Source organism: Pteropus medius, unplaced genomic scaffold, assembly GCF_902729225.1.
Source record: "Pteropus medius unplaced genomic scaffold, Ma_sr-lr_union100, whole genome shotgun sequence".
NCBI classification, from domain to species: domain Eukaryota; kingdom Metazoa; phylum Chordata; class Mammalia; order Chiroptera; family Pteropodidae; genus Pteropus; species Pteropus medius.
The window spans coordinates 11,464,780-11,484,216 of record NW_024340701.1 but is presented as its reverse complement, the minus strand read 5'-3'; the positions used below and the strand labels follow the sequence as shown (position 1 = coordinate 11,484,216).

Sequence of the window (19,437 nt, the reverse complement as noted above, 5' to 3'; positions counted from 1 at the left end):
TCTTTATATAAAATGAATGAATATTCTGAACAAATAAATACATGAATGCATGGAGGAGAGGATGGGAGTAAGTATTGTGAAACAGCTTATAACGAGGCAAGTACAGCTACCAATTGGTGGAAAGTTCTTCTGACATGAGAGGGAGTTTTTGTCTCTGTGATTTGTTTTCCAGAAATGGATACAATGATAAAGTATGACAGGCATGAATATCATCCAGAAAAAACCATCATACACGAAATTTCTTCAGCAGTTTTGAATGGAATCAAATTCTCCTAAGAAAACAGCATGTCCCATTCACTAATATCTATTTCAAATTAAAAAAAAAAAAAACAATTGTTCCCCAGAATATTTGACTTTGAGGAGGCTGGAGATGATTGAAGTGCCCAGGAACCTAAAAGATGCAGGAATGGTTTTTGTTCAGAGGTTGCCCATTGCTTAGTCCTTAGAACAGACTGAAGGAGCTTTCCCATACAGCTCTTGGACAGGCCTGTTTTGAGTACACACTCACTTCAAGGATTTGACATGACAACTTGTTTGCCTATGAAGACTAAGTCTGTGTAGAAGCCTAGCCATAATACTGAAAAGTTTTGCTTCAGTGAAGAAAACCTGAATGGCAGCTATGTATTTGGCACAGTAATGCTAAGAATCTGGCACAAAATCAGTCTGTAAGAAGATTTTTTCCTTTAAGTAGAGGGACCAGTGACATTGGATGGACCGAAGTCTTGTCTCAAAAGGAATACAGAGGTCACTTTGAGATTTCCAGCCCCTCTGACTCTTCCTCCATAGAGCTGACTTTACCACTGAAATTATTAGTGCAGTGAGTTTGGTGACAGTCCAAAGGGAACAAAGCCCAGAGGAGAAACTGGAGCTGCTCAAGGGGGAGCCACCTGCTACAGAGCTTGGTTTTGACACCTGTGGTCATATTTTCCCCCAAAGATATAATATGGTCAGGAACACTAAACTTTGCAAAATCAAGGTCAAATGGACAAGAGATATTGATAAGAAATCCATAATATGTGTGCATATGCACAGGTAAGTAGTTGAGGGTCCACCGTGCCTCATTCTTCCTTGATCTCGTGATTGATCCATTCACCCCCAAATCCACCCCATCTATGAGTCCTCCTTCCTTACTAACAAATCTGTGAAACTTTTTATTTTTTTTTTCAGTGCTGCTACTTTCTTGGTTTAGAATAGTCATTATGAAATAAAAATTCTAGAGTCAGACTTTCTCAGTTTAAATTCCAATTCCACCACTAGTCGCTGTGTGACTTGGGGAAATTAACCTAATTTTTTCCTGTCTCAGCTCCTATTCTGAAAAATTGAGATTAAAATGTTTCTAACCACATGGAATTGCTGTGGGAATTAAATGAGGTAATCCATATAGCATTTAAACAATGCTTTGCATTTTGTAACTCCTCAATGATATTTGTTATCTTTTGTATAATTATTGTTATTAATATTCATTTATAGAACTCTTTTACTGTTTAGAGGCATTGCTTTCATGGATTCTATGTAGTTAGTCAAATTTATGGTTTAAATGACAACTGGATCAAAATTATTTCTCTCTCATTCATTATTGTGGAGCTTTAAATACAGCGAGTGAGCATCGGTTGATCTCAGGATGAACTAGAACTGAAGAAATCGAATTTACTGACCAAATGTCCATATGTTAGGGAAAAGAACTATAGAATTAATTAGGTTGCCTTGGGCATCAGCAACAAATCATGCACAAACTTGCATAAGCTAGAAGCAAACGAATTTGTTCACATAGCAGATGCCCAACAATAGGGTGGGCTTCAGGGTTTGTTGATTCAGAGATTTTATGGAGCCATTTTGTTCCCAGATTCTTCCCACCTCTCCCCTCTGCTCTCCACAGCATTGGCCTCATCCTAAGTCTCATTTCCTTTGTGTTCATATGGCGGCCGCCAATGGCAATCAGGTTTATGTGTCTTCTTTCACGTCCAGTGAAGGAGAGAAAGAGGCTAGATGCTCATGAAAGATTCTTTACTGGTGTCTCCAGAAACCTCTCCTAATGACTCAGGGGTCTTCCCATATCTGCCTAAAAAGGAAGATAATGTTACCATGGTTTGCATAGACCCATCAACTGGGATGAAATGGATGTTGGAAATCAGTCACTATGGCCTCTGTAAGAAGCTTTCAAGTGATGCCGGGGTTTCCCTATGTTTATGTTCCTTGAGTGTCAACAAATGGGGCTGTTCTGTTTATCTATTACTATACAACAAATAACCCTAAACTTAGTCTTTTGAAGATATAATCATTTTATTATATCCCACAATATATGGGTCATGAATTCAGGCAGGGTTCAGCTGGGAGATATTTCACCTTCACATGGCTTTGACTGGGGTCACTCAATGGTTTTCAGCTGGCAGCTAGGCTGGTCTGAGGGTCCTAGGACCTCATCTCTCATACGATTGGCACTATAGGGTCAGCGGGGGGCTGGGCTCAGCTCGGTGCCTCTGCCCCTCTGTGTAGTCTCAGGGCCTCTCCATGTGGTCTCCCCAGCAGAGGACCTGAGCCTCTCACATGGAGGCTTAGTTTGTTACTCAGCTGTAAGTGATGAAGAAATTGTGAAATAAAAAAAGATTATAAATGATTTAAAGTGCTATTTTCAGTACATGTAATAAACATAAAGAAGTGGGCATGCAATTTTTAATAACAGATACTTTGTTTCTCTCCATGCCCACTAAATAGATGTCTATTTTTAAAATATCAGTTTTCAGAGGTGCTGCTTTGTCACTGGTCAGGGTGCCTGTGTCACTGGCTAACCCTGTGTGGTGGGAGCTGTGGGCTCTCTTTCCTTCTCATCATCCCTGCTTGGTCTAGGTCACCATCATGGATCTCAGCATCATCAAATCTCCCCCATGATATCCCAGTAGCCTCCAGTTTGCCACCAGTCTCACCCCCTTTCTCTCATCCTCCATATCACTGTTCAGTGTGATTTTTCTGAAACACAAATCTGCTCAGACCATTCCCTTGCCTAAAGTCACTATTAAGTTTTCTTCTAACAAACAGACAAAATTCTCTTCAAACTCTTCGGCATGGCTTACAAGTTTTGTTTGTTTGTTTGTTTGTTTGTTTGTTATCCTGGATCAAATCCCCCAATTTTCACTGGAAAGTAAGCTCCAAGAGGGCAGGGATCTTATCTCAGTTGTTCACTGCTTATTCCTAGCACTGAGACCAGGCCTGGCACATAGTAGGTGCTTAATAAGTACTTGTGGAAGGAAGGGGAAAAAGAAGCAACAGAGGAGGGAAGGAAGAAAAGAAGAAAGGTAGTTCCTACAGCACCCTGTACCTCACCTATCACAAAGTTCATTTCTAGTTTAATGTCTGGCTATCTCACAAGAATGTAAGGCCCAAGGGGGCAATGAATACACCTTGTTTGCAATTCCTAATGCAATGCCTGGAACAAAGTAGGTGCTTAAAATTTTTTAAATCAATCAATTAATTAATAATGTGATCAGTGCTTAAGGCACATACACAGAGGGGTGAAAGTCTGAAGGAAAGGCCCATTGATTCTCTGGAGTTTAGGGGCGAGAATGGGAAGGGAGCAGGATGAGTCCTTGAAAGACAGTGCTCATGGCTTCTGTGTCGGAGCCCAGCCTCAAAGAAGTCTGGGTGTCTGGTCCTCCTTAGGCTCTGAAAGTTGAGTCCTATGCTTGGTCTTGATATCCCTTTTGTGTGACCAGTTTTTTTATTTGGCACAGGTACCTAATCCTGCTAGTCTTTTTTCCAAGAGAGCAAATCTTTTGAAGTGATGCATAGATTGCCTTGTCTCAGCCTCCTGGAATGTGACCTCATTCTTTCCCCAGGTTGGTCCTCTCATTAAACAGCCTGCCCTGTCCTGCTCCATCAAGCAGCATGCCAGGCATGCACTTAGCATTGGAGTTCCAGTCCAGGGGCCAAGGCAGGCTTTACTGTTTAAGAGCATGGTTTGGATTTTCTGAATCCATCTCTTACCTGCTGTGTGGTCCTGGGCAGGTTACTTATCTGTCTGAGGCTTTACTTCATCATCTGTAAAGTGGAGCTAATAATAGTGCCTAATTCATAGCATATTTGTGAGGATTAAATTAGATAATCCATGAACCTGCACCACAGAGAGCTCAGTAAATGCTGAGTATTGTTCTTCTACTCAAGAACTTCTCTTGCTCTTTGGGAAGTCTTGAATTCTCTCAGATAGAGCAGGAGTAGAAGGAGAGAGGGGGAGGGGTATTAGCATGTATTGAATACCCATGATGTACCATGGCATGTACGTAAGAGTTATCTCCCCCAAACCACACGACCACCCCATGTTGTCATGTGTAACATTAGCCCCATTTTCCAGTGGAAGGAATGCAGATTGTAGAGTAGACAAACCTGGGTTGGAATCCAGGCTCTGAAACTCACTTGCCCTGTGAGTCTGGGCAAGGCCCTTCCCCTCTCTCAGGCTGAGGTCCCACCGGTTACAGCAGTTCCCATCTGATAGACTTGCTGTGGGGTTATCTGAGCTAACACTACGTAAAGATATTTAGCCAAATCAGGCTCAGTGTATGTGAGTTCTTCCACTCTATAGGGGACCCCTGGTTGAGATCAGGGATTAAATGGAAAGAGGGAAAACATGGGCACATGTCAGAAAGAGACACCCTAGGACATCAGGATTCTGGAAGGGACACACTTCTCAAACTCCCCAGAGAATGGAGCTGCTATAAACGCCATGAGTGGACCTCCCTTTTGGGCTTGCAAAAGGACTCAGTTAGCTGGCCACCTTCATCCCTGCCCTTCCCAGCCCCAAGACATAGGAGGGGATGGTAACACAGCAGGAAAGAGTTCAAACAGCAGTTCAAAAGGTCAGCACACCTGGGTTTAGCTCTGGCTCTGCCACTTATTAGCCATGTGATGTTGACAAGTCCTTCTAATCTCTCTGAGCCTCAATTCTCCATCCAAAATGGGATGATATCACATGTTCTGATTATCTATTGTTGCATGAAAAACCAACCCCAAACACAATAGCTTACAACAACTGATTATCTCTCAGGGTTCAGTGCTGACTGGGTTCAGCTAGATAGCTCCAGCTGGGGTGTCACGTAGTTGCAGTCAAATGGTGGCTGGGGCTGGAGTCATCTGAAGGTTCCACTAGGCTGGATGACCAAAGTGGCTTTTTCACTTGCGAGACCAGCACCTGGGATGGCGGGGCTGGAACAGCTGGGGCTTGGTTGGGTGCCTCTGTCACTATGTGGCCTCTAGGACTTGGCTAGCCAAGACTTCTTCATGGCAAGGTGGTCTTAGGGATAGTCAGGCTTCTCGCACGGCGAGTGGCATCCCGCAGAGGAAGCATGCTAGGAGACCAAGGCAGAAACAGACAGGTTGCTTCTGACCTAGCGTTGGAAGTCCCTCTGTGTCCCTTTTGCTACATTCTATTGGTTCTAAGTGAGACACTTGGCCAGCCCAGATTCAAGGAAAAGAGATTGGAGGAGTGTCCAAGATTTGCAGCCATCTTCCACCCACCACACTGCATATCCCACGTACCTCAGAGGGCTGTTGTGAAGATGAGGAAAGATGGGATGCATGGAAGCCCTTAGTGTGAATCATTAAAGAGACATGAGGTTCCTCTTCCAAATCCATTCCTTCCTCCATGCCCTAAATCTGGCCCTCACCCTTTCTACCCTGCACTAGCAGCCTCCAGTGCCATCTCTGATTATTGTGTCTCCCCATCAAATGTATTCTTCACAAATGCCCGCTTCAGTGATCTTCCTAAATGAAATATAACTCTGTCTGTCCCTAGTGGAAAATTGGTCATTAGTCCTTCAGTGCCTTTGCCCACACCATTCTTTTCCCCCAAACTCCCCTTTCTTTCTCTTTCTGTCCCGAACTCCTACCTTTCTGGTAAACCTCACTCATATTTCGAGATTCCCTTCAAACATTACCTTCTCCAGGGTGCCTGTCCCAACTCTTCCTTCCCACTACTGCTCCGCATTATCTGCTCAATTCGAGTACTGTGTGCTCCCATAAATCCTCTGCTCATTGCAGACTGGCTCACTTGCCATTCCCCAAGCAGGCCAAGCACATTCCTGACTCAGGGACTTTGCATGCGCTGTACCCTTTGCCTGGGATGCTCATTTTCTAAGTATTCACACAATAACTGGCTTCCTTAGTTTATTCGGGTCTCTGTTGAAATCTCCTCAGAAAATCCTGCCCTGACCAGCCTATCTAAAATAGTACCCCTTTACACTCTCCATCTCCTCAACCTGCTTCTTTCTTCCCAAAGCACTTATCATTAGTCACAGTGTTTTTGTAGTGCTGTAGTGAAGCCAGTTGTCACCAGCTTACAAGAGCCAATTGTGTGCATCTCTCCCAAATGGATACTCAGTAATGTCATGTTGGTAGCCAAAAATTAGCCATAGGGAGAGTATTTACATCAATAAAAATCTAACTTATGGTATTTTTTCTCTCTCCTTTTTTTTTTTTTCCGGAGAACCCGTTGTTAAACATTTACCTGCACACTACTCTGCACATATATTTGTTTATTGTTTATCTCTCCCACTAGAGTATCATTTCCATAGAAGCAGAGACTTTAATAAATGCTATATTCCCAGCATTAGCGCAGTGCCCAATAACGTCTGTGGAATGAATGAACAAATGCGCAAATCAACCAATAGTAACAATAAACATATGGAATTGTAGTTGAGGTTCCTGAATGTAGAAATTGAATCTTTTTTTCAACTTTTTCATCAAGCACAGAGCCTAGCCCATAAAACCTAAGGAAATGTCGATAAACCGATTTAATGAACTCTGCAGAGGCTTGTATCCAGGTCAAATCCTGTTATACTGTGATGAACATCATCAACAACAACAACAAAAGCAGACTGAATGGCTCCTCCGATAGTTTCTATGATGTGCCAAACACAAAAACCTTCACTAGTGTGGGCGGGAGCCCGGGTTTCTAACCCCTTGTTATCCAATCTCAGGGAAGGCATTTCCTCAACTTGGCCCTTATCATTCCTATGGGTACAATGAAGCAATTGGGAATAGATGATGGGGTTCTTTCTAACCCACTGAGGTTGAGTTCATGTCTGGAGCTGCCCCAGGCAGGGCTGCTCTAATGTACAGTAGATGTGGGCAGAAGGTAGCTCGCCTGGCAGAACCGGCCTCTTATAGGTGAAAGAGTCAGGGCGTTCCCAGTGCCCCATAGCTGGAAGGCAGCTGAGAGCTCCCAAGCCCAGAACACTGGTAACTTGGGAAAGGCCCTTTCTCCTTCTTGTGTCTCTACCCCTGCCCAGAAACCAAGACCTGTGGTCTCAGTTCCTCCCATCTGTCTCCGCCCCATGATGCTGGCACCTGACTTGAGGATTCCTGAAAATAATTAGAGTTTTGGCCACTTTGCCTGTTTGATCTGAATATGGATGGGAAGGCGTTTGCCACAGGGCAGAGCAGGGAGACTCCATACATCTTAGTAACCTCAGCTTATTTGTAACCAACAGGTTGGCTGAGTTGGTCTGCCAGCATCTTGTTTCCTGTTGTTATTTTGCTACATGAAGGTGTTCCTGGCAGCTGAAAGAGCCTTGTTTTGCCAGTGCTTACTGGGAGCCAGTTACCACTCTAAGATAAGGGTCAGTAAATTATAAACCTGTGGACCAAGTCCTGTTTTTGTATGGTCTATGATCTAAGAATGATTTTTACATTTTAAAATAATTCTATAAGTACCTCCTTAATAGTCTTGAATTTTGTTCTTTATCCCACAAAGCCTAAAATATTTACTAGTTAGCCTTTTACAAAAAGTTTGTTACCCACTACGGAAAGATTTTAATATAGATGAACTCCTAATGCTCACAATAACCTTATGAAATAGGTTACTATTATCCCCATTTTACAGATAAGAAAACAGAGGTACAGAGAAGTTAAGTGGTTATTGAAAGTTAAGTAGCTGATAAATGATGAAGTTGAGATTTGAACTCAGGCAGCTGGTTTCTGAGTTTCTTCTTAAAACCAAACTGCCTAATGTTTTCACTAATTGGCTGTGTGACCTTGAAGAAGTCATTTTACTGTCTCTGTTAAATGAGGTGAAGGTGTTGAACTCTATCAGAGATTCTAAATTGGGGGTGGGAGGGTCCTTGAAATGAATAAATTTCAGGGATTCTGTGATGCCTCCACTGGAAACTGTACAAGTTTAGTGTTTGTGCACAGTTGCATTTATGTGAGGAAAGAATCTATCACTTTCCTCAGAAATGGATTCCATGACTAAGAGCAGATTAAAACTACTGGACTAGCTTTCTTAGAAAGTCATCTCAGTTCTATCATCTTTCGATGTTATCAATTTGGATTGTGATTTTTGTTCCAAAAATATTCTCTTTCTAGTGTCTTTTATGGACAAATGATTTATTTTATTTTATTTTATTTTATTTTATTTTATTTTATTTTATTTTATTTTTGTTGTTGAGATTTATTATTTACCATTTGGATTTTGCAAACTCCTAAAAATATAGAGAAAAACAACTTTAAATTTTAAAATGCAATAATCTTGAAGTTGCATAAATAGGGCACTGAATGAAAATAATTGAATGTGTGGCACATTGAAAATTATGAAATTTAATTCAAATCCTATTAAACTCCTTGTAGATTGGAACTTATTCTCTGCTTAAGCTGAATTGCTTAATATATCAAAATTAGACTAACCAAAGTGCTTAGACACAGTTAAGGTATGGAAATCCAGAAACTGGACAAATCCTAATGCAGATGGAAGAAATAAGTGTCAACTTATTTTGCCTGAGCCCTTTGCCATTTGAAGTCATAGTTCTCTCAGGCCTGGTTTGTTGATTTTTATTATTATTATTATTTTTTGGTGACATTGGTTAATGAAATCCAATAAGTTTCAGGTGTACAATTTAACTGTAAGGCATATATATATATTGCATTGCGTGTTCCCCTCCCATAATTAGATTTCTTTCTGTCACCACATATTTGACCCTTTTTACCCCATATATCTCCCCGCTCCTCAAATGTTATTTTAGTTGCCTTTTTCTTTTCTTAATGCAAATGCCATCCTTTAGGTTGTGTTGTTTCCCTCACCCCTGCCTACCCTCTCCCCAAGCTGTACAGATGCATCACTGAGAAAAAAAAAAAGAGCCAAGATTAAGAGCAAATCTCATCTCCTAGGTTTTTCTTCTGATGTATTCTGCAACTCTAGGTGAATAATCCATGTTAGTAGAGAGGATAGGAACTCTGGTTTAGACCTCTTTATTGTAATTATTCATATGTTCCTATTATTTATTCGACAAATATGTATTGAGCCTCCACTTGGCAGTCATGGCTGTGTGTGGACTGTGAGCTCAGGATTAGGTGCTGTTATGGTTGTCTCAAAGTAAGGGTATTAAATGAATTAATGATGTCTGTCTGGCTGAATAGATGGTGAATGGATGTACGACGAGTCACTAGTGTGTGTGAGGCAAGGAGGTACAGAATGCTGGGCAGGTTCTGTTGGTTCCTAGTTATCTTCTGACTGGCAGCATCTCATGTCTTTGGAAGGGCTTTTGCGGGCAGTCCTGATTTGCCCATCGGTCATGATTAGGAAGGTTACAGCTGAAGTTTAGCTGACAGAGCCAGGGCTTCCCACACTAATCCAAAATAATGAGTCCAATTTCTTGCATCCAGAGGAACAATGGGGGCTTTCTGGTCCTTTGTCTTGAACCCCTACATTCCCGCATTAGAGAACAATGAAGTCCCTTCTCTTGTGCCTGCTCATTCTCCCTAGACTTCTGAACTTTTCCTCTCTCCCACTCTTCCTCACTTCTACTTCCGTTCCCAGTGAGAATCTAGTGACTCACATCTGCTGAGAGTAGAAGTGGAGTTCAAGCCTTCTGTACACTGGGCTCCTGGACTGATGGGACTGGAGACATTTAAAGATAGATAGCTACGGAGTAGAGCAGAAGGACAAACCACAGCAGAGGAGAGGGCTGGGGTTCTTGTTTCCATGGGAACAGTGGCATCAGAGTTGAGAAAAAGTGCCTACTGCCAGGAAGACAGGAAGGTTCTGTCCTGCTCTCCAGCTTTGGACAAGCCATTAACCTTCAGTAGGCTGGACTTTCTTCACCTGCACAGTGCTAGTAATACCTATCTGCTTCCCTAAAAGGATGAGTTCAACCAAGACATCACACAGTAAAACTGTGAGTTGTTGGATAAAATTGAAGTCCCATCTGTTATCACTTGGATTCAGTTAAGAGACTATTTTGGTGTTCTGATTCAGCAGGTGAGGTTGAAAAAAAGGTTGGGATATAGTTTGAACTTATACACTAGAGAACTTCTGCAAAAGTGTGGTGGAGTTTTAAAACATTTGGGTTCAGAAAATTCAGAAAATTCATGTAGCAGCATGGTATAACAGAAAGAACATAATCTCCGGGACCAGACAATAAAGAATGTGAATTCTAGCCTTTCCATTTACTGTCTATGTATTCTTGGTCAAGTGCCCTTTTATCTGAGTTTCCTTATTTCTAGAGAAGCTATAACAGAACCTATCTCATTTAGATGTTGCAAAGATAAAGATAACCCATGATAGGCTCTCAATAAATTGTAGACATTACCGGTATTACCCAGAAAACATCTGTTCCTAGAAACGAGGAAATTGGCATGTAGCAGGTAAATGACAGTTGGGGTCATATCTACCTTCCTAGGCAAAGGAATAGAGAGGCGGGGGAATAGGAGCAAACCCTTCCTTCACAACTTCCAGGGGATCCTCTGCTGGTATCTCCCGAGACTGCCTGGTTACCTAATGTCACTCGGTGAACTAGGCCACTGATGGAAACAACAGCACAACCTAGGGTGTGAGTTTGGCACAAGAGGAAGGATGAGGGAATAGGGATATTTCACCTAGAGAAAAGCAAGGGAAGAGGCAGGAAGGAGAGAGGAAAAGAACTAAGGGACAAGAGAGCTGGCTTCAAATGAACCCCTGAGGAACCATTGAGTGAAAGGTGAAAATCACTTACTTTTTATCACTCCAAGAATGAAAATTTGGATTCGTTTGTGAAAATTACAGAGGCACAGAATTTTCCTAAATATTTATGACGAACTTTCTTGTAAAGTTGCTTGGGACCGGAATGAGCTGTCTTGCGGGGAAGGATGGATGTTTCATCAGCCCTGGTAGCACATAAGCACCTGCTTAGGATTTGGTGGAAGGATTCCTCTCTTCGGGTGGGAGACTGGAATAAATGACCTCTAAGATCCTTTTCAATAATTCTAAGGAGCATCACTTGGACCAAGATTGCCCAGCTAGTTTGGGGGTGGCAGCGCGCATCCGAGACCTCTCACCACTGGCCTCACTTCCACAACAGCTGAAAGTGCTTAGAAACAGCAAACGCCTCCACACCCCGCTACAGGTGTCACACGTCACCTGGCCGGCCCTGGGAAAGGAAGTTCCATGACTCATAACCGTGTGGTTGGAGAACCCTAGCTGCCTCAGGAATGTTGTGGCAAGATTTCTCAAACTCTTCTCATTTGTTGCCAAATCTCTCAGGAAACTGATGGGCCCAAGAGCCAGTGAGATTAACTACAAAGTAACTACGAAGCTATTGGGTGTTTTATTGGCTTTCCCCTGAGGGTAAAGCCCTTGGAAAAGAAGCCGATTACTCCTAGAGGAAGAGACCAGAGTGAGAGGGGAGCCATTTAAGGTTTGTAGCTTGTGTCAAGGAAATTGTGACTCAACGATCGAGGAGAAGATCCTGGACAGGAGATCAACACACTTTTCGAGTGAAGTTCTCGTCACTTTTTAAATCCTGATGAACTATAAAAACCAAGCACAACCATAGCTGTCACAGCCAACTGCTCATAAAAGACTGAGTCAGGCCCCACCCAAATGAGTAAGCATAAACAGAGAAACTGTTGTCTTGCTGAAAAAGTGAAAAGATCAGACATTCCGTTCCCTAGGCAGCCTAGACCCAGCCAAACTCAATTTACCATCCAAATGTCTTTGACCTATACTCTCTCATTTACAACTCTTTAGCAAGAGACTAAACTGTAATAGAAAAGTGTAAATGTTTGTGTCACCAGACCAGGGTTCAAATCCCTCCTCTACTGATTCCCAGCTATGTGACTTTAAGTCTCAGGTTCCTCATCAGGTGAATGGAGACAAGAGAAATTATTTTGTAGAGTTGCTGGGAAGGTTATAGGGAATTTATTAATTGCCTGGCACAATGATGGTGATCAACAAATGGCAGTTCACATTAATAATAGAAACTATGGAAATGAAAAAAAAAAAGACATATAGAAGCAAAAACAGAAACTTTACCCAAAATACTTGTTATAAAACTTAATTTGAGAGATTGACTTGATTTAAATTTTTTTTATCATAAACATTTTAATAATAGCAAACAAGAAGATACAGAGAGTGTACCCATCCCCTGGCTCTTTTGAATTCTAATATTTTACAATACTCGAGTCATATTTTTAAAGAAATAAAATGGAAGATAGAGTTATATACCCCTTATCTATTCCATTCTCTGCACCCCACTCTCCAGCCTGGGGCTGACTTTTCATTTTTTCTGTGGTTTGTTTCTTGGGGCATCCTTCCTCCACCTAGAGCTAAAAATCACCACAGCCCATTTCTCTCTCTGCATTTGCTGCATTCTGGCTGAAAGATCACCTGCTCCCTCTAGGGCTCCAAGCTCCCTCCCTGGAGGAAGAAAATCCCTGACTGGCCCCTGGGCACTGTCGCTTTCTCAATGGCTTCTCCTTATAGAGGCAGAAGCTGACTGTGATCAGGCCAGACCGAAGAGTGAGGCTCTCCCGACATGGCCCAGACAGCTTCACAAACATTTCGCCACTGAATCCCCACAATGTCTCAAAGAGGTAACCATTGTCCCTGTTCTACAAAAAAGGAAACCAAACGGAAGAGCCTGAAAGTGGCCTGGCAGCAGAGAATTGAAACTGTTTCATCACAACAAAGCAAAACCATGGGGACCAGTTCCACTCCAAGGCAGGGGAACTGGTGGTTAATGGCGTAAGTCATAGGGTTTTCAAGTGTGGGCTCACTGTTGCGCTCTATACAGTTAGCTATGTTTCGCTCTTCTTGAAACCAGCACTTTCTAAAAAATATTTGTACAATTAAGAGAAAAAAAGAAAAATAAAAGAAAACCCGAGGAACATGAGATGAGACTCTAACCTCTGCACCCCTTCAATCTTCTTCCATTTTTGTTAATTTAGATGTACAATTGCAGTCAGGAGACCTGGATTCGAGGCCTGATCTCACCACTTATAAGCATGTGACCATGAGCAACTCCCCTTCTCCCAAAGCCTCTGTTTCTTCGTCTGTAAAATAGGCATAATAATATTTTCCCTGTCTACTCCCTGGGGGTGTTGTAGGGATCAGCAGATAACAAAAGTAGAAATGTTAAGGCACTATCTGCATTTAGATATTTTCCATATTCCTGCACTCTGGGGGTCAGGATGATGAGGGCTCCCAGGCAGCTCCCCTCCCTAACGCCCAGCTCCATAGACCTGATCTTCAGCAGTTCTCACAATTACCAGCTTTGTGCAGAAACCTTTAATGATCTCAAAGCAACCTCACATTCCTGAGATGGCTGATAATAATAACTAAGATTAATTCTACTTAGTATATGCCAAACATGTGTTGGGTATTTTCTATTCTTTATCTTGAATCATTAAAATAATTATGGATGGTAAGTTTTTTTTATTAATCAAAAGCAGTTTTATTTTTGTTTTTTGTTTTTATAAATCGCACCCTGAAATATGAAACTGATATGTTTGTATCAGTCTTATACCAGTGACAGATAATTAACACCAGTTTAGAAAACAAAACACAAAAATAGATGAAGTATGAGGTTCAAAAGGGGAAAAGCACATTCTTAATAAAAAGATGGAAAGTCTTTCCTTTTATGGATGTTGGGGAAATGTAGGCACTATTACCCCCATTTTATAATTGAGGCTCAGAGAATGACATAAAACTAGAACTTGAGGCAAAGTCTCACTGGATCCATAGTCTATTTTCTTTCAACCACACTAAACCGCTTGTCTCTAGAATTCCTGCATGTTCTTAGACTCATCAGACCACATTCTTCCTCCCTCCAGCCACAAGGCTAATAAAGTTTGGGATCATGCATAAAAGCGAAAATAACACTCAGGGTAACATTGTTCAGTCTTCCTTGAAGTTGGGTATTTGGAGAGTAGATTAGAGTGGGGACAGAGGTTTGTGGCTGGGGTAGGAGATAAGAATTGGACTAAGAGAGAAGTATGGAAATGAACAAGAACACTCCTAGGAAGAGTATATTGATACCACAACATTCTGGGCACAACTCAATGTTAATTAATTAACCCAATAAATATTACTGAGTGCCTAATATATACTGGTGCTGAGGCTACAATCTCAGGTGTGGTTCCTGCCCTTGATATACACCTGACAAGTCCAACTTCATGGAATGCTTTTGTTAAATATTTAAAGATTAAAAATAAATAAATAAAGACAGAAAGCTAATAGTGATATTTCGCTCTCCTAGGCAGGGACTGGATGAAGGGAGAGAGAATCAGAGCTGGGGCTGTGCTCACTTAGTAAACTCATCCTAGTGTTTGGGTGCCTGTTGGGAAAAGACTGGCAGAACCACAGAATTTAAACTGGTGGGATGGGGTAGGCATCTTTGGCTTGCCCCACCTTCCACAGAGGATATTAAGAGCAGGCTCCTTCTATCCCCTTTCTCCCAAAACTTAACATGGATGGAAAAGACAGAGGTTTGGAGACCTCTGAGCACTAGCCATTTGGGATTCTTAGCTAAGCAGTCAAAGACATCGTTTTGTACATTCCCCAGTTCTGAGAACCCTTCCCCATCAGCTTTCCTCTTGCCAGCCTGAGACCTGTTGGAATATCAAGCAGGTGGCTATGCCAGTTACAGAGGATTGTGGCTACCATGGAAAAGTGAGAAAATAGGATATTTTAAAAACAAAAATATAACCTAACATTTTTATAATGTCTTACAGTTTACAAAGCTTTGCCATCTACTATCTCATCTATTTGGATTTGATTATCAGAATAACCTATGAAATAGATGCTATTATCTCTATTTTAGATAGGTATACAGAAGCCCAGAAAAGTTAGTGTTGCCATTATAGTATGTTATAGGAAATAAGAAAGTATAGAGAAGGGCATTCCCCTGAGTGAAATAGGGAGGGTATATCAGGGAATGCTTCCTGGAGGTGACCCAATGGCTACAAACCAATTTTATACTAATAGATGAAGAAGGGGAGACTCCTGGTAGATGACTGTACAAAGGCTTGAAAAGAGCCTTTGAGGAAGACTGGAGAGGCTGGCAGGAGAAAGATGAAGATGATGATTATGATAGTAACCATGACAGCAGCTAACCCTTATCTATGCTTACTAAATGCAGATACTGTTAGAAAAGATAGTGTTCTAAGTGGGTATCTATATTCTCATACCTACCTTGTTAGGTAGGTACTTTTATTATCCCCATTTTACTGATGAGTCAGCTAAGGCACAGAGAAGTTAAGTAGCTTGCCCAAGGTCATTTATGATGATCTTGTGTGCTAACTTAAGAAGAATGAATTTTATCCTGGGAGCCAAAAGCACCTTCCACTCTGTGCTCAAAGGGGCTTCAGCAAAGAGGAGATGGGCACAGATCTGAAATTTAGAAAGCCTTCTTTGACACACCATGGACTGGGAGTTGGAGGGGGGAAAGAAACTGGAACCTGAGTAGACTAAGAATCTGAATAGAGAGAGTAGGGGTAGAGAGCAGTGGAATATTCCCACATGCCTGGTGCTTGTTTATAAGATATTGCCCCACATGTGTCTGCTTTCTCTACCTGCAAAGGGAGAATAATATATTTCCACCTACCTGCCTCAGGAATTCCTTGAAAATTAATGGGGTAGATGCCCGGCTGGCTTTCATGTGTTAAACAACACCCTCGTACTATGCCGGTAATGCTCTGAACATATAAATTGTGCTTTGACAGAGGACCTGGGATTAATTATAGCTTGTTAATTATTATTAACCTTACCAAAGCTTTGAAACCCTGGACTTTCTCAATGATTCAAAAAAGAGATTCAAAAGAAACTCCATTAAAGTAAGCCACACAGTGTCAGACAAGCAACTTCCCACAGGCCCATTCTTTATTTGCAGTGGTTCAGTGACCTATATGAGACACAGAAAAGAGAAAAGCAATGATTTGTTCTTTTAGAATCAAATTGTACAAAGAACTCTTTATAGTCTCGCTGGTTCTTTAAAAAAAAATTGTTCCTTTTCTTCTCCCTATACTGAGTATATGCATAAACATTGTGTTTGTGTGTTTAGGAAAGAGAAAATGTGGTTAACAGAACTTCTAATAGATTCGACACCAGGACACCTGGGTTTTACCCACGATACCATGAGTAACAGACATGCTTTATAACCTGTCTTCAGATCTGCACCATTCCGTCTCCACAAACATTTATTTGAGGTCTCATTAACAGCCAGGCAGAGAACCAAAGACTTCTCCCAGGAATCTGAGAAAAATGATGGCTGAGAGACTTTAAGTCTCCACGCCTCGACTTCATCACCTGTAAGGACTGAGGTGAGGATGGGATAGTGCTTGTGAACTGTAAACTATAAAAATCTGTGCTATTACGAGGACTGGGAAAAGAGGAAGTAAAAGAACTTAAAGCAGGAAGTTAAAGAACTTAAAGCAGGAACAAGGGCTGGGAAAGAGGAAAAAAAGGAGTAGGGGATAGGGGACAAAAGCGTGACAGTCCCGCAATACTTTTCGATGCAATTCCCGAGAATTCCAGCCCAGGAGAGGGGCCAGGACCCCCGTTCAAAGTACTCAGCTAGAAGCTGCGCCTAGGGCGGGTCCCTCCACAGGTGAGGCCAGGAGGGCCGGGGGCGAGTCACAGGCGGCTCTTAGGTGAGTATCGGTTCTCCTCTCTCAGGCTTTCGGTCCAGAGAAGGGAGGGGCAACCTCCGCTCCCCTGATCCTATCGCGGACGGCGCAGGGCGTGCTGTGCCTTCTGTAGGACGGGGACGGGGACGGGGACGGGGCGTGCGGGATGTGTCACCCAAATACCAGAGGGTGAGTTGGCGGCGGAACCAGCCGGGCAGGTCCAGCGGAGTATAAGAGCGAGAGGGAGCGGCCGGCGGCAGAAGCCTGGAAACTGACTCAGACTGCGGAGCGGGAGCCCAGCAAAGCCCCAGAGCCCCTGAGCCCCAGAGCCCCGTCCGCCCGCGTCCCGTCCGCGCTCCTAGGCCCCATCATGGCCCGGGGCCCGGGTCTCGCGCTGCAGTCGCAGCCGCTGCTTTCGCTGCTGCTTCTGGCGGCGGTGGCTAGCCATGCTGCCGCTGAGGCCAACTGCACGTGCCCCACCAATAAGATGACCATCTGCAGCCGGGACGGCCCCGGAGGCCGCTGCCAGTGCCGTGCCCTCGGCTCGGGCTTCGAGGTCAACTGCTCCACGCTGACTTCCAAATGCCTGCTGCTCAAGGCGCGCATGACAGCCCCCAAGCACGGCCGCTCGCTGGTGCGACCGAGCGAGCACGCGCTCGTGGACAACGACGGCCTGTACGACCCCGACTGCGACCACGAGGGCCGCTTCAAAGCCCGCCAGTGCAACCAGACGTCGGTGTGCTGGTGCGTGAACTCGGTGGGGGTGCGCCGCACGGACAAGGGCGACCTGAGTCTGCGTTGTGATGACCTGGTGCGCACCCACCACATCCTCATCGAACTGCGCCATCGCCCAGCCTCTCGCGCCTTCGATCACGCGGATCTGGACGCCCAGCTGCGGCGGCTCTTCCACGAGCGTTACCAGCTGCCCCCCAAGTTCGTGGCGGCCGTGCACTACGAGCAGCCCACCATCCAGATCGAGCTGCAGCAGAACATGTCGCAGAAGGCTCCCGGAGATGTGGACATCGCCGACGCTGCCTACTACTTCGAGAGGGACGCCAAGGGGGAGTCGCTGTTCCCGGGCCGCGACGGCCTCGACCTGAACGTGCGTGGCGAGCCCCTGCTGGTGGAGCGGACACTCATCTATTACCTGGACGAGAAGCCCCCCCAGTTCTCCATGAAGCGCCTCACGAGTGGCCTCATCGCCGTCATCGTAGTGGTCGTTTTGGCCCTCGTCGCCGGCGTGGCCGTCCTGGTGATCAGCAACCGAAGGAAGTCGGGGAAGTACAAGAAGGTGGAGATCAAGGAACTGGGGGAGTTGAGACAGGGACCGAGTTTGTAGGTACGGGCAGGGCTGGGGGCGGGTGGGGAACGGGGTTTCTGCAGGGTCTCAGACCAAAGTGGATCATGCTTCTTGAATCTTGGCCCAAAGGAAACATTTCCGAATTTCCTGCCTCTTCCCAGCCCGCCAAGTTTAACAGATCCTGCTCTCAGGGTCACGTCTCTTTCTGACTTCTGTCTTGAAAGGAGCATTTCTAAAATTCCTTCCCTTTTGGTCCGACAAGAAACGTGACTCAAAGAGTTAAGGAAAGTGTGGCATAGGGCTATATGTAAGAATCAAGTGTCTGTATGACAATCCAGCATCTTTGTAAGTGAAGCAATCGATGTTGAAAGCTTAAATGCATTTAGATGGGAAACAGCGCTTTTACTGTCTTGGGTTTAAGTTATTTAATTAGCTCCACTTGTATCATGGCCTTCCTGATGAGGCCAGTGTAGTATCCTTCTTGACCGTCGTTGTATTACCAGCCACATATGCTTGTCACGGAGAATGAAGTCTGTTTCAGCTTCCTGAACACATTTTAGATGTCTTTGTTTGAGGGCAGACTCTGCCCCAGAAACTCAGCGTCTAGTCTTCAGCTCTGCCTTATTACAATTAGTAATGTTTCTTTTGTAAAATGTTTGTACATATGTTGTCTTTGATAATGCTGCTGTGATCTTTTTTTAAAAAACAAAACAAAACAAAACACGAATTTAATAAAATATGGAAAAGGCACAAACTAAAAGATGGAGTTGGTGAAAACTTGCCTCCGGTTTATATCACTTTGGTCTCTAATTTCCCATGACTCGGATTTCTTATTTCAGATTCTAATACTTTTTTTGCAGGAACGGAAATTTCATATTGCCACTCTGGCAAACACCAGAGCTGCATTAACAGGCTGGTATAAATACCGGTGTTTCTAAATAAGATTATTTGAAAGTCTCTCTCGACTGCAGGAGGAGAGGTCTGAGGGAGGTGACTAGAACTAGCTGCTATTGAAAAAGGGGACTAGCCTTAGGGTTATCTCTAAATGAGAATTCTCTAGTGGAGAATGAAAACTACCTTTGTTTCAGGAGCTGCATCTCTTTTGAATCCTTGTCCTGTTCGGAAGTAGGTGGTACTATATCCTTTTAGCCCTTGGCAATTTACTTAATCCTAAAGTGTGTGGCTCTGAGAGAGGTTTACTTTCCCACATTGTTAACAGCCAGCCAGCCAGCCAGTCAGTCAGTAGTGAACTCTATGCTCAGGCTGTGTGTGTATGT

At 43.5% G+C, this 19,437-nt stretch overlaps 1 protein-coding gene across 1 annotated transcript; it reads left to right on the top strand.

Moving 5' to 3' along the window:
• The first annotated feature begins 16,627 nt into the window (after positions 1–16,627).
• On the top strand, positions 16,628–18,920 carry TACSTD2 (tumor associated calcium signal transducer 2). The gene has a single exon (XM_039887485.1). The coding sequence runs from the start codon at positions 17,231–17,233 to the stop codon at positions 18,197–18,199; it is 969 nt and encodes a 322-aa protein (XP_039743419.1). The 5' UTR covers positions 16,628–17,230; the 3' UTR covers positions 18,200–18,920.
• Positions 18,921–19,437: the final 517 nt, after the last annotated feature.